This window comes from Zonotrichia albicollis, chromosome 4, assembly GCF_047830755.1.
Source record: "Zonotrichia albicollis isolate bZonAlb1 chromosome 4, bZonAlb1.hap1, whole genome shotgun sequence".
In the NCBI taxonomy this organism is placed as follows: domain Eukaryota; kingdom Metazoa; phylum Chordata; class Aves; order Passeriformes; family Passerellidae; genus Zonotrichia; species Zonotrichia albicollis.
The window spans coordinates 32902758-32919038 of NC_133822.1; the positions used below are offsets into that span (position 1 = coordinate 32902758).

At 41.9% G+C, this 16281-nt stretch overlaps 1 protein-coding gene across 18 annotated transcripts in view; it reads right to left on the reverse strand.

The window, feature by feature from the left end:
* RBFOX2 (RNA binding fox-1 homolog 2) overlaps positions 1-16281 on the reverse strand; it is a 170484-nt gene that overhangs the window by 34834 nt on the left and 119369 nt on the right. For all 18 annotated transcript variants that reach the window (XR_012579996.1, XR_012579997.1, XR_003380731.2 and 15 more), the window contains 2 exons: positions 15519-15665; positions 2528-2581 (listed from right to left, as the gene is read on the reverse strand). Coding sequence is in view for 15 of the 18 variants with exons in the window: in XM_074539327.1 (XP_074395428.1) it covers positions 2528-2581; positions 15519-15665 (201 nt within the window). In the remaining 3 variants the exon portion in view is untranslated. The remainder of the gene's footprint in view (positions 1-2527; positions 2582-15518; positions 15666-16281) is intronic.

A 16281-nucleotide genomic window follows, 5' to 3' on the forward strand; every position in this document is an offset into this window, starting at 1 on the left:
TTTAACACTGTACCTTTAAAATATTTACAAAACATATACACAAAACACTACAACCCTTAGGAACCCAGGGAGGGGAAGGGAGCATTGAGAACACAGCACAAGGCAGGCAGCAGGAGCATCTGCTTTCGGATTCCCAAGAGAGAGGAGAAGAAGAGAGAGAGGTTTCATATCATTAGAGTAGAATGGAAACCACAGGGCAGGAAAATGCATTCAGATTTTTTTTCCTAAGGTGTAGGAAGAACCCAAGAGTGAGTGAGTGGCCTCCAGAAAGATCCATTTCCTTTGCTTCACCATCAGATCACCAAACTGTAGTTTTTCCATTATTATGTGAATACCAGGTGCTTCGTGCAGCTACACCCCACTCAAACACTGGGGCCTCCCATTTTCATGCTAAGCAGGAAGAATCTTGCATTCTTTTTAAAAGAGGAATTATTTTGGGTGAGAAGGATGCAATGATACAATAAAATAACTCTTTGGCTGTTTTCTCATTCTGTTCAGATTCTGGACAACCCTCAATACAGGCTACTAGTTTTGTAACTGCTTTTTGCTGCGAGACAACAAAGAAGCAGTAGAAAACTGCATGGTTAATAAAGACTAGAAGAACATTTCTCTTTTTTTTCTTTTTTTTTCCAAATATTTATTAAGGGTTCAGGGTTAACATTCATCAAGGAACTCTTCAGCAATAATTTTTGTTTTAACTGAAAACCAGAAGCCTTGGGCTTTAGCAACAGCACAAGAAGGTGCTTTTCATAGTCATAAATCAAGACTTCACAGAAAAGCCTTCAATGTCAATGTTGCCTAGAAGGGAAAGGGCAGCCGTGGGCGTTTAATACACAGGACTGTATGGATGGGAGAGAGAGAGTGGAGTTCATGTGTGAAGAGGAAAACACCGCTCTGGAAAGCACAGGCAGTGGGATATGAAGAACATTTTGCCAGGCCAGTTATTTTTCTTCTTTCTTTTGCAATTATATGTGAACAAGTAGGGATTTGATAGAGGCCAGAGGCTATTCTCAAAACCAAACAATAATGACTAAAATCAAGAGTAATTCAGAGGTAGCTTTGGCCTACAAATATCAAAAGAACAGCAGAGAGCAGAATAAATATTTACAAATTCAGCACAGCTGATTGTTTTGGTAAAGCATATAGATTTTTAACCATGCAGGGAAGTAAAACTCTAACTAAACCATATAGACATTTACTTGTTCAGACTATCTTGTTAAAAAACAAAACAAGAGAAAACCATGGTATTAAGCAGAAACAGAGGATGAGGCGAAAGGGCTAAAACTCATGTCTTTTGTATACAGATCAATGGCTTTCTGGTTTCCAGATAATACAGGACTGAAGAATTTCAGAATGCATCTTGGGCAACATGGGTGGAAATTTGCAGAAGACTCTGAACGTGAACATACCCCAGAATATATGTTGAAGCAAAGAGGCCACCATAAAAACTGTGGACCTCAAATTCAAGCAAAAGGCATAGACTCTAAACCAAAACTGCTTAGCTGAATTGCAACTTCAAAACCTTTTGTGTGCATGCACACATGTGCACACACGTGTGTGTGAGGAGGAGGGAAATTTTGTTTTAATTGAAAATGGGAATCTTAGCATTGATTAAGTCAAGCAGAGTATAGACATGCACTGTGCAAGCTTCCCCCATAGAGCTTTGGCAATGCACCTCGCTCCTGACCTGCAAAACTCCCTGCTATTCCAGTGCTGAACCTCCTGGGCAGAGAGAGAATCACAGCAATTTGTCATTGTGGTGATACTGGTTACATGATGAGAACCAATTGCCAATTAGGACAGAGACCACTGAATCTCTCTGCAGCTGACCTGAGCAACATTTGAAATCTCATCTCCAGAGATAAAAATTGCCATTAACCCTCAACAAAACTTGCCTCTTAATATATCTGTAAGAAGAAAATAGGAGTGTGAATGCAAATTCTGTGGGGGAGGTCCACATGGGGCAGGACAAGTGGAATGAGGATGCTTATATTAAAGCACCAAATATCTCAAATATGAAAGGTCAGTATCTCAGAAGTGCCAAGTAAGTCTGCAAAACAGAGTATATAAAATCCTTTCACATATGAGATATGACAGTTTTTCTACAGAAGTATTTTAATGCAATGAAAATGGCAGGGATGGGAGTGAGTTTAGCTTTTGTTTTTACAGCCTCCCATCACACAAAGCTGTTTTACCTTATTCTGCCTTCCTCACAGGGCAGCCATTGCCAATGCAATGGAAACGTGTTGGTATGAAGGCTCAGCTGACTGAGACCCTGTTTGTTCAAAAGGCTGGAGAACCTGATCCCACAGACAGGAGCATCTCTGAGCACTTGTACATGCTGCCCAGAAACGATCATGCTCAGAGTCTCAAGTCAGAGGGAACAGGAGACAGTCCCTAAAATAGCTTTTCCCTTCCCCCATCACTCTAATTCCTGCTGATCTCTACAGAATATGTTCTCTAGGCAATGAACTGCCTTTTACTCTGCAATCAAAACAAGAGAAGCGGGTACAGAAACAGGACTTACCTTCGAGCCACGCTCATTAAAGATTATCTCTACATCAAGGATTTTGCCAAATTGCTGCAGAGAGACAAGGGAAAAGAAAAAAAAAATTATTTTTTGGCAGTACATTTTTCCTACCTTTTGCAAGGGCTGGCTTAGAGCAAGAAGGTAGGTGAGAATATTTCCATTTCTAGCATACAGGCAAAGGCATAAAATTCCAGTGACATGACCCAGTTCTCCTGGGTTGAGACATGCAGATCATCATGGTCACAAACTCCAGGTTTTCTCACAAAAGTCTAAAGGAAGAAAAACAATCTCCAGAAGAATTTTAGGGATTTGAGGAAGCTTATCTTTCCCCCCATCTTCTTTCCTCATTCTACTATTTCACCTAAGACATGGTTCTATGATTTCATCTCAGATATCCAACAATATTTCTCACATATAATCCAACATTTCAGCTTCCTCCTGAAGTGGCTATCACAAAGAGAAACTTAAAAGTGATGTTTCTCTGGAGGGAATAGTAACATAAGACTCCCAGCCTCAAGGAATTTAAATACTAAAGCTTCTTTCCTTCCATTTGTTTTCCAAAACTCCAAGTCTTCAAAAGAATTTATGGCAGATTCAGAAACCATGAAAATGGAAAATTCTCAACTGTTTATTTTTCAGAAAAAGATCATTCAACTTAAACCTGTGACATATAGTAGGTGGTCAACAACCTATGCAAGCTTATCACACATAATAGAATTCTGACCTCTGCCTCAGCCTGGAGACTTCAGGGAGACCTCTGCATTGAAAAGGTTCCAAAGAGCTCCCTATTTAGTACAGAAGGAAATCTACCACTTCTGTGGAACCATGTATGGATTACATCTTTCACCTTGCTAGGAACTTATTAAAATATTTTATTGAAGCAGCCAGACTCAGAACAGTAGCCTAGAAGTGAAAGTATCACCACTTCAACAGAGGCTCATGGTGCTCTGTCCTCCAGGAGTGTCAGTGCTCTACTTCCAAACTGGATGTCTGCTGTCTAGAAAGACAGATCTAGATGTCATTTTTAGGAGTGTGTATATGGAATAGTCTTCATTTTAGAGACACATACATACTGTACTCAGACAAATGCTAGATCAGTTTTTCCTATTCCATTATTTAGGAAAGCTTCCATCAACATGGTTTTGATTTAAGTTTGATAGCAAATGAAGGAAGGATCAACAAGAAAATAAAGAATGGTTTCACAGTTAAAAAAGATGGCGAACACAGGGTCTAGGCACTGGGACACTCTCCCCTTTGCCCAGCATTCTTAAAATAGCATTTGCTTCTTTTTTTAATTTAACAGTTGCATTCAGAGTCAAATGAGTATAATACTCATTCTGTTGGTGCCCCTCTCAAAAGGCTTGTGGCCGGAGTTGAAAACCTGGAACATTTACAGCAGAGAGCCATGGTGGCTGAGGAGAGGCTCTGAATATGTTAAGCAACAAAAAGTCGCTGAGTCCCTTGAACAAGTATTCCACAACTGTCTGCAAGCAAACAAAACACTTCCAACAGTTCTAGCTATAGTTTCTGTCTGCTTGTCTTGTCCATTTTGAAAAAGGAGATCTTGGTTCACAGATGTTGTTTTTACTGTTCTATTGTTTGAGGACAATACTTGATCCTCTATTCATCCCAAGAACAATTGAATTCACAACATCCTACGTTACACAAGTTTGAATAATGCTAATGTAAACATGCATCTTCCTTGAAACTTCAACATCTGAACAACTTAGGCTTGATCCATGCGGGTTCCCTTTTTTGACTGCTTCTCTGCCAATCACAGCTAAAATACGTTTTCTATTTCTATCCCACACTTGGTGTGGGCTTGTCAATAAAGGAGATTAACTGTTGATTGCTTTTTGTTGTCTTTGTTGCATACAGCTTTGGTACTGCCATGAAAGGAATCAGTCATGATTGTCATGATTGCTTTCTTGGTAGACTATCTCAGCATCGTTACATGACTGGGGCTGAACCAATTCAGCAGCTTGTGGCTGCTGAAGGGCTGTCCCTGCTCCTTTGTCCTTCCTTGTCTGGTCTCACCAGCCTTCCAGAGCTGGCCTCAGCTTTCATTCTCACCTGCAGATAAGCTGATACAGCTCAGCAACGTTGTGAAAACCCAGCCCAAGAAAAGGAACACATACAAAGATTTTGACAATTTACTGAGCTGAAGTGGCTTGAAGGGTAAGTGAGCATTATAGCTCAAAGAAGTAAAAGGGAGCAGAAAGCAGCACACCCTGCCTAAGAGCAGGATCTGTCCCCCGCCAGATCAGCTCAGCTGCCTAGCCTTGCCACACACATTGAAACAGCCAGGCTCTCAATAAATGCAAATGCCAAAATTATTTTCAAAATATTAAAAGCCATCAAAAATCACCATTTTCTACCTCATTAGAATCATCTTGAAAGAGAACAAACTGTGCAGCTCCTGGTGCACAATTAGGCCGTGCCATCCTCCCCTCTCTGCACAGCCGGCTGGGCTGGATCCTGGGGCATTGCTGCCAGCGGTGCCTGCCAGCCCTGCTGGGCTGAGCTCCCTGTGCAGGGCTCCCACCCAACAGGAACCCTGTGCTGGGCCTTTAACTCCTCGTGCTCCCACCCAACAGGAACCCTGTGCTGGGCCTTTAACTCCTTGTGCTGACTGAACGCCGGTGGTGACGCTGAACGCGAGAGGTCTGAGCGAGCTGCACAAGAGGGGGCATGGCCCTCCCTGCCCAGGAGATGGTGGAGGTACAGTGTTTCCTACATGACAGAATTAAGAGCCTGCAGTCACAGCAAACACAGGCTTGACATCTACTGCAATGGGCTACTTCCACCCATGCAAACTGCCCCAGTCTCTTTTCCACCCAGGACTTGTGGGTGTTTGAAGAGGCAAGGGGAAGGACCTCCCTGGGAGAAGAGAGCAGAGACAATGGGGGCTGACTGCTGAATGGAGGCTTGCTGGAGAGGGGTTTCCTGCTCCCTGAAATTCCCTGAAGGAAAGCAGAGCTGGGAGACAGAAGGACATGTGGCTCTTCAAGGCCCTGCTGCAGCCATTGCCACTGCTCCTAACACGTGATCTCTTGTCCCCACTGCTGCAATGGTTACAGCAGGTCCCAGCACTAGAAGGCACTATTTTTTGGTAGCATGCCAGAATTTTCCTGAAGAATGAAAGCAGGAAAAAAAAGACTAGTTCATTTTAACAGTTTATAACTCCTTCAAAGCTGAATCTAATTTAGTGGAACATAAAAAGGCACTTTGTTCCCCGATGGTGCTTCGCCTACCAAATGTCAACAGTCTATTGCAAACAATCGAAGTTTTAAGAGCTCCTTAGTGAAAGGTCACAATTTTTGTATGAGAAATGCTAGGCCATCTAAATACAAGGGTCAACACCAAGTGTCCTCATAATAATATTTTAAAATAATGTATATACAGGCATGTTTGTATTGTTCAAAAGACATAGCGACTGGCCAAATAAAACAAGTCCCATGCTTAAGTCATCCATGAGGACTTAACTCTCTAATCTCTAACCCTGAAGACATGAATCACTAAGCTCACAGACTTGATTGGCTCACTCAATGATTACCAAGAACTTCTACTTAGAACTCTGCACAGCCTCTGAAGAAGGTATTGCAGGGCTACCTGTCTCCAATTCTCCCCACCATGATTTAGAAAGCTTACTATGTGACCAAGAGGCCAGCACTCCTTACCACATCAGGTCATGCAAGCAGCCACCTCCATGAACTGCGCTCACACATACCATGTGATGGGAAATTACACACACACATGGTATTCCAGTCATGCCACGGCAAAGGAGCTATAGAATCTTGTTTTATCTTACTGGTCTCTTCCCTGGAATGAACTTGACAAGCTTTTAGTTATTTGTGGTAAAGCAGGTAAATGAGAATCAGATCCTCTACAATGGTAGCAGGGAGTGTTGGAAGTAACAGTTTTTAAGAGGCATAAAGATACAAACAGACAGGAGTTGTGACCAGAAACTAATCTTCTTGCTTGAATACAATCTACCTCATCATAGCTGCAAAGGCATTGTGCAAGAAAAGAGATGCATGCTGTGTGTTTCTTTTCACACAGATGTCATGAAGGCAACAGATTTTTCCAGCTGAGGCCACAGCTACATTAAACATAATAAATTTGAGAGATCTGGCACTAGAGAGCTTTTGTCTTCCAAGGCACTGACAATTTGGTAGGGCCCCTCCTATGTGCTCTGTTCCAGCTGGCCCTGACTCCTGTGCCTGTCTAGGGCTCTCAAAATCAGCTCCAAAATGTGCCAGACAAATAACTTAATCCTGAAGATGCAAACAACAGGGACTACAAGGCAAATTCTCTAGAAATCACGGAACAACAAAAGATAATGAGAGACATCATGTGACAGCCTTATCCCTACAAGAGAACTCTAAATGTCCAAGCAGTTTCACAAGCCCTACAAAATTCACTAAGACAGGAGTCCAGTGTCCTAGTGAGCTATCTGAACTTCATTTCAGTCCATTCTTAAAGATGGTCAACATTCAAATAGCCAAGAAATCGACATCCTGTCGAATCCTCATGAGGGACATGAGCAAGAGCATTTTATAAGCAGGATAGATCCATGCTACAGAGAGAGTCCTTTTCCTAGGTCCCAGCTCCATGGGATATAATTTCAGCTGAGCACAACTGGCTCCATCATCCTGTGTATTAGTCAGTGCTTAGTTATGGGAGCGTGGTCTGCCAGAGGTATACTGTCAGCACACCAACTTCCTCAATCAGAGCTGAGTCACATCTCTTCAAGCAATGGGGCCAACCCATGTCAGCCAAGCTACACCACTATGCTTTGCTGACAGGAAGATGGAAGCATCAAGGATTTATAAACCAAAGCACTACCACATTTTACCAAGTGAACAGATAATGAACAAGCACCAAGCAGCCCTTAGTAGGGTTGAGCTATTGCCCAAAAAAATACACATTTCTGAGAAACCAGACTTTACAGGAAGCCAGACAGAGTGCAGATTTCTAACAGGATTTACAGACTACAGCCATCACAGGAAAAAAAAAACCAAAACAAAACACGATGATGAACACAGTTTCTCAGTCATTTTTTGTTCTCTAAATCCCAAATAAAAGATTTTCACACAAAACAGTGAGATGGGGCAGAACATTATTGCAGGCCACCACCCAGAGAGAGATTGTAACATAAGTCTAGCTTCCAGGTCTACCCTTCCAGCTCCTTGTCCTGCTTTGTGCCATTCCCCAGAGGTGTGACTGCAGTGTAACCTGGTACTGGTGCTGTAGAAAAGGGTACTTGGACCCACGCCCACAAAAGCAGCATACATTCCAAAATCAATTTGAGAGTACTTAGCATGTAGACTGAATCCATATGAAGCTGGGTCAATAAAAGACAACTCCATGTAATTTTACCCAGACCTTTTATCCAATTAAATCCAACTACTGCATAACACTGTTTACTGAATGACATTCAGCACAGCCTTGCTGCAGACCCACCTAGTAACTCATAAGAAAATCTAAAAAAATCTTAGATAAATGTATGATCCAGTTATCACTGCCTTCCAACAGAGGGTCAGTACAGAAGTCGATAGCAGAGAGCTTTCTCAGAGTAAGACAGACAATACAAGAGCTATTGGCAGCTGCAGGGGCACAAGCACCCCTGCACAGCATGGCCATGCAGAAAAAGCACAATGTTCAAGCAGCACTGGGCACACAAGTCCTTTCTGAAAGGTGGTTTCAGAAAACACCCAGGTGAAACACATCAATATAATCAGCAGCACCTCTTATAACTCTAGCCAACACCAGCAAGAACAAAGCCACACCCAGTGACAGGGGCTCACTGTCATCACAGGGAGTGCTTGGAAACAAGAAAAGCCACAGAGAGACTACTTTATGCCAGAATATTTGCTCTCCAATACTGGCACATGGGACTTGTTACATGCTATTGGTGGCCTGTAGTACCAGGAGATGAAAAACCTAAAATACATCTTGATATCTAGAAGACAGAATCTCCTCCTTGGGGTGTCCGATGCACGCAGTAAGCAGAGTCCCCTTAAGCACGTGTGCCATTGCTATACTTTGGGCCCAGTGCATCAACACCTGCAGGTCAGAGCTTCTTGCTTTATCATATTATTACCCATAGACCTTAACACTTAAACAAGTACTTCTTCCATTGCCAATACCTGTGCATCACTAATTACTTCTGCATTTCAATGTATTTACTGGCAAATACAGACTTAAAATTCTATCAACTTCTTGCTGACAAAGAGCTGTAGTCTAATTTGTTACTGCTTTAGCCTCAAACTATAGGCTTATGGAGGTGTTTTGCTCTCTTGATACCAGAATGAAGTTGGATGAGAAATTATATCCACCAGGATATTTCAGGAAGTGCAAAGTGACAAAACATTTCCTCAGAGGCCAAGATTTGAGGGCTGCAAGAGCTTCCAAAAGTATGTGAGCTTGCAGAACTCTGTAGCTTGGGTCATACAAAGTAGTAGATACATCATAAAGAACCTTGCAGTAGCAATATGAATTATGCTTAGAGAAGAAAAAGGATAACATCACCTGCCTGAATGTCATCCTTTTACAATGTAAAAAACAGTGGCTACCATTCTGTCACCTGTAATAAATGACATTATGAATAACTTCATTAACTGAAATTAATTAAATGGGACATAATAGTCACCTTTACAGAAAACATCCATGGGTTATTACTGTTGTAGCTGATAACACACAAAACCTCTTCATCAATTGGGTTGATTATGCTCCCCAGCAGAAAGAGCTAACAGTCCAGAAGTACTAGCTATGGACTGAGCAAGTTTTAGTAAAAGCAGGGTCTCCATTTGAAGCCAGAGTCTGCAAAAATTCACAGCCTGTACTGTGCTAACCCACCTTAATCTGCAACCCTCATCAACATAGCCCTTTGTTTTATCTTACCCTTAACTGAAGAGCATTTCACCACAGTAAATTCTGAGAAACATCAATTCTGACTCCTTGTACTGCTGCTCTCACAACAGGCAAGAAAGATTTTGTGCAATGCTCATCCATATGAACTACCAAAACAATCCACTTGCTTGTTGTCGTGGAGACAATTCCAGATTCAGTTTGGGAACAGAAGGATCTTCCTCTTGAAGGCTGTTCAACCCTGCCTCTATCTTCACCAGGAGAATCTGAAGTCCATCCAGCTCAAAAGTCCAGAAATGACCAGACTACCCCAGCCAATTTTACACTGGGAGGACAACAGCTTCTTGAAGCATGAAAGGGAAGAGCTGAAGCTACAAACCATGAGGTGCAAGCACAGACACTATCAGAGCACAAAGCTGAAAGGACTAGAAATATGTCGAGGGGAGACATCAACTTTCTTCTGCATACACAGTCCAGAACGGAAGGGAACATCCCACCACCAGTGTAGGAGAACATGACTGCCATCATGTCAGGGGCCTTGCACACATTAGCCAAAGAATGTCTCTCAGAAAATGGATAGTTAGATTCTGAAAAAAGAGTTGCTAATTTGTTTTTAACACTGATGGCAACTCTTCTTCTCCCTGGTAAGCTGTTCCATTGTTCAAATAAACCTCAATGACTATGAGGTTTTTTTCATATTTCAAGGGGAATTGTGCTAAATCTCAGCTTCCAACTGGAAAATCTTACGACCCTAAACAAGACCTAAACCCCTTGTCAGCAGGTATTACCCACATTTAAGCATTTGTATAAAAATTACTTACCATCTCCTAACATCTCTTTTTAATAAGCTGAGTAAATAATGTACCTAATATCTTAGCAAGTTTAAAAAAAAAATCAATCACCTTCCAAGTCCTAGTTTATTTCTTTTAGTCTTAAACTGATCTCAAAACTGAATAAAATTATGGAGTCACAGTCTTTTCAATTTGGAACATGAGCAAGATCACATCCCTCCTTCAACCTGATAAGCCCTTTGAATTATTGAAGCAACTATCTTCAACAATCACTGGTACTCTCCCAAATCAGTGTTTTCCAAAGAAAGCTTTCCATCTCAGGAGCACGGTCCAGTTCCCATGTACTCGGTGCTCTGCAATGAGCTGCATCAAACACGTTTTTGTTGGATTTATCATCAGTCAACCAGGCATATCTACTCATTCTCTAACAGTAACCTTATCTGTCACTTTCCTCCTCCTCAAATAGTTTTCTAACTGCAAACCTTACTGGCAAAGTTTTAATAGTACCATCTCCATGGGCTGATACAGATACTAAACAAGACAGCAATGGAAACAGATCCCTGGGGAAATTGACAATAGAAACAGTCTTGATCACAGCTATCTCCCAAGTAACTACTACTTTTTATTATCTATCATTAGAGGTTTTTAATCCCTCTAATGTGTGTTGTGCTTGAGATAAGTACTATTTTTCTTAAAATTTGGTCACTTGGAGAAATTCAATTGGTTGAGCAATGTTTCACTCTATCAGTATTGCTTTGTACAATCTTGTCAAAATAGACAAGACAGCATTTGTCTGCAAAGATGTATATTACAAAGTTCTGCTAAATAGATACCAGCATGTTTTTTTCAGATTCTAATAAGCTTCTCTAAAATGTTCCAAAATTATTTTTATCTTGGATCAACATACAGATAAATAGTTCTCAGCTCTTTGGGTCATCCCTTTTAAGTTTTTTAAAATAGTGAATCTTGGTGGGCGTGTTCCACCCTTCTGCAACTCCCCTAGCTTACAAGAATTGCCTTAAAAAATTAGTATTGATGAATAATGAACTCCTTGCTTTGGCTATTATTGTTGGACATACCTTATCTAGATCTGCTGTTTTTCAAATATTAGTGAGTACTGTCTCATCCTTCTCTGTTATTAATTATGTAGAAAACCAGATAAGGTAAAAATAACCCCTCTTAAATTCTAAACACAATCAGTTGGGGGTTGTTTTTGCCCTGTTTCATGTTTTGTTTTGCTGTTGTTTGTGGGGTTTTTCCCCAAAAACACACAACTACCTCCAGATTTTATACTGTACCCATACACAGACCTTTTATCTTTGCATGTAAAAAACCTGATGGGTTCTCTAAACTTAGGTCGCCAGTATCTCCATGACTAGCACATTTCATTTCTCACCTGCTTCTTTGCTGAAGTTTGCACCTATATTCACTGCTATTTACTTCCTCCTCCTTGCCTAAAGTGCAGAATGTTTTGAGTTTTATTACCACAGTTTCCCCAACTGTGGAGTCATGCCTTCCTGGCCATCAGTATGATGCTGCTGAATACTTTATGGCTTCCATTAATACTTCCCTTTTAAAGGTACCTTCCTGGGCAGTTATCCTGCCAATTGTTTAAACTCCAAGAAACAGACTATTCTAAAGCTCCTTACAGTGCTGCCTGATGCCATATTCTGTTTGCACAAAGCAAATACAGACAAATAACAATCACCGGTACCTAGGCAACGGTGGGACTTCAGGTCAGCTATTAACTCTTCTTTATCTGCAAGAACAAGGTCAACTATTGATTTATTCCACAGTGGGTGCAGAACTGTGTGCATTAAAAAACTACCAAATCCTTCTAGAAGCTTTCTGGAAGTCTTTTCATTGGCCTCATGAAATGTAAAGTAAATATTACCTGTTTTAAGCAGACCATCTCCCTGCAAGATGCATATATATAAAGGAAATCCTCAGTCTTTTCCTGAGGATATCTCAAGGACCTGTTAGAAACACATTATGGCTGAGAGACCGTCGGAACCCAAATAATTTGAACTTGTTAAGAAATCCTTACGAGTGCAGCTCTGCCAAATGGTGCAGGTTTAGAAAGCATTATGTAATATGCATTTAATCACACATGGGACAACATGTCTCAAGTCCACCTCTACTCAAGTCTGGACAAAAGCATTAGATATTTTCTGTGCCCCAGGACTGGGCTGACCTCTCGCATGCTGTTCCATCCTTGAGGGGACTTCTTTACTCCCTCCCTACCATCACATTTATTTCTTCCTCCATGGCTTTACTGTCTACCCAATTTCTCTCTTTGTACAGTAGCTTGGGAAAATCACTCCAGGCAAGGATTTTGAGTCTCTCAGATATGACGTTGAGGAGATGTGACCTGACACACAGAAGGGAGAGGGAGAAGATGGGGGTTACAGGCTAGTCACAGCTGAAGACTCAGACAACCATGAGTCCCCTTTAGGAGTAAGGGTAGGTTTCAGTGAGTCACCCAAAGGAAAGCATCCTGATTCTGAAAAAGAAATAGGAGCAAGCAGGATTCAGAGAACATGCTCTCCTGCTCGAGGCTATGAGCATGCTGAGAGAGGCAGCACTGAAAGAAAAGGGAAGATGTGCAAGAATCATTCATTATTTCCTTGGCAAAGTAGCAAAGTTCTCTATTACAGAAAAATGGCACTTGGGGTGTCATGTGTCCCAGAAGATGAACGCTCTGCTGGCAGGCATAACTCTCAGCAACCACAGGGCCAGGTGAACTACCAAAAGGTTTTACAAGGAATATATCATTTACCCAGTTAAAATCACATCAATGTGCTGGAACTTTAGATCATATTTAGAGAAAAAATAAACACCAGAGGAACACCCAAAACCAATTCATATAGCATTATTCCCCATCCCTCCTATGCACAAAAAGGGCACCATGTAGGCCCAAAAAAGGAGAAGAAATCTTAAAGCAAGTAGTTAGAGTGCATTTTCTACAAGTCACTTCTTAGGACAGCAGTTAATTTAAACTGCCTAGGCGTCTCAACCTGCAAAGCATAGGCAAGAGCCACCAAGACAAGGATGTCCTCGTAATTCCATCTCACCCATGTCTCCCACACCAGGAGCACATGGCAGAAAAGCATCAAGGTGAACAAGTGTGAAAAGGGCTAGCTGTCAATTAAGCACCAGTCCCAGGAGAAGGGACAGTAATGGGGAACACTTTAGGTAAGTGACGCAGCTCCCAGGAGAGGGGAGCAGCCATGGCACAGAGCAGGACGTGATAAATACAGACTGGAGCAGGTGGTCCAAGAACTGGCTGTGATTTCAGCAAGCATTTGTCCAAACAGGACAGAACTGCCTGCTGCACAGCCCTGCAACAGCAAGAAGCAGGCTGGAAAAACCACAAAGCACAGCAGAAGATTCAGCAATCACAGATTGCCAGATGAGTTTAATTCTGAAAACATTCCCACAGGCATCAAGAGTATAACAATAATCTAGGTATGAACAACATGGAAGCAAACCCAGGCCTCTTGCAACAGAATCACAGATCCATGGCTTTGGCTGGGAATTGACTCCAGAGGTCATTTGGTGCATCCCCTGCTCACAGCAGGTACAATGAGATCTTTTTGGCCAGGTTGTGTCCAGTCAAGTCGGATGCCATCAAGGATAGAGGCTCCACAACCCATCTGGGCAACATGTTCCACTATTTTAGCATCCTCACAAAAAACCTAACATTTTCCCATTATCTAATTGATAAATCAAAGGCAGAGAGGCCCTGGAAAGAGACCTAGACAAATGAGAGGGTTGGGCAATCACCAACCATATGAAATTTAACAAGGACAAGTGCCAGATTCTGCACCTGGCATGGGGCAACCTGGATGTCCTGACAGATTGGAAAATGAGATGCTGGAGAACAGTGCTGCAGAAAGGGACTGGGGGGCCTGGTTGATGGAAAGTTGAGTATGATGAAAAGCCTGAAAATTCACTCTTGTTGAATACATTAACATTTCCCTCAGCCCATTTCTTCAGCCTGGCCAGGTCCCTCTGAATAGCAGCCTTGCCTTTCTGCATTTTGACGACTGCTTTATTCCTTTTGGACTGTCCAAGCTACAGACAGATAAGCCAAATTCTTCTCTCATTTACAGCATTGAAGTCCATGAATTAGACACATTTACAATACTGCACCACTACTCTGCATGTGAGCGTGTGCCTTTGTGCAGGCATACACACCCACACCAGAGATGGCTCAGGAGATGCAACAACTGAAACAGAAATACTGCAGAATTTGGAGAAGCAGCTGCTGTAAGTGAGGACCAAGGTATACACCCTAAGCCTAAAGTGACAAGAGCTTTGGGCTTTCCTGACTTCCATTCACTGGACTGCACCTTAAAAAGGCAGCAGCTGTTAACTTCATAAATAATAATAAATATTTCTGAAGACTTTAAAACATGCCATCAACCCCGGATCATATTATATCAACAAGTCAAATACTCCCTGATGATGACATGACATATAGATGACTTCACCTGAAGGTTAGGTCATGAGACATCTAGCTCATTTATCCATGTTCACATGGACAGAGTCACCACGTGAACTCACATAAACAAATTCTTCCTCAAAGAGCTTATAAATCAAGAATCATGAATAGCATCCAAGGATTAGGGAAGACAAACTATGTGGTCAAAAGCAATGGAAGGTATATCATACACAATATAAAATACCATCTGACTTGCACTAGCTTTTCCACATGCAATCACTGCTTGGCAAATTGTTTGCAGCCATCTTTCATCACAGAAATAGATCATGAGGAAAGAAATACTTCAACATGCTTCTAATGCAACTGAAAAACAGAGCTTTGCAAGTCAGTGTTTAATCCTGGCCTTTACTCAGAAATAAGGTAAAGTTTCATTTTGGTTTGGTTTTTTTTCCCAAACCAATTACAGTTACAGTGAACATTGCTACTCAGAGAAGCTGTGGGTTGCCCCAAGCAGTGGTGTATGCCCCATCCCTGGAGGTGTTCATAGCCAGGCTGGATTGAGCTTTAAACACACCTAGTGAAAGATGTACCAGTCCATGTCAGCGGTGTTTGAACTGAATGATCTTTCAGGTCCCTTCCAACCCAAACCATTTTATGTTTCTCTGAACATCTTAATAGGAAGACCATTGTTATAGTTCTCATGTGTATTAACCAGCTAAGTTAAACACTACCAATTGTTCTACTCCTGCAAATATATTATAGTGTGCTGACTAAACTGAGGGGGAAGGGCTTTTCATTCACACAAATACACAGCACCAGGTGTCCCACCTGTGGAGGAGGAGAATCTGCCATGCCTGAAGAGGTGCTCATAACTTACCCCAAACATCTGCCGAAGGTCAGGATCTCGAAAGCGGAAGGGAATGTTAGACACATGAAGTCGTTTTGGAGTGGATTTGCTCTCAGTATTCTCACTGCTCTGTGTCTGTGATTGCTGTCCATCTGTCTGTGCCCCTCCTTCTGTCTGCTGAAATCAGAAAAGACAAAAGTGTGAGCATGAGCAGAAATCACACAATTTCCTTTCATGTGTCTTGTCTACCCCTTCTAAGGTATCAGCACTGCACTTGCAATGGAGCCATCTAGCACCTGGCAATTATTTTGATAAACCCAGTAGCACTTAACAATCGATCTGTTGTTCTTCCCCACCCTTTCCATGAGTAAACACTAATGAGATCTCAGCCTCCCTCCCCTCCTATCACCTTCCAGCTTAGTAGATTTGTCTTTGGTTTTCTTAAATTGCTTCTCTCTTTTAGCCCATTCTTCCTCACTTCAGCCGCTACCATATGAAAGCTCTAATGAAGAGACGGATCTCTCATATCCTGGAGCTGGGAGGTAGCACCGCCACTCTAATCTCATGTGGCAGGATGTTCATGCAATCATCAAAATCCCACAGCTGAAGTGGCAGCTCTTCACTGGGCCAATACCAGAAGTGCATCCCGAGGCATAACGGCATCTGCTCTGTCAAGCTCCCTTCAGAGAAACATTACCCTAAAAGAAGGTCTATAATTAAATGGTAAAATCCATATAGGAACAGCTTACGGATGTCTCTGATTAACTTTTTGCATACATTTAAGTGAGCCCAG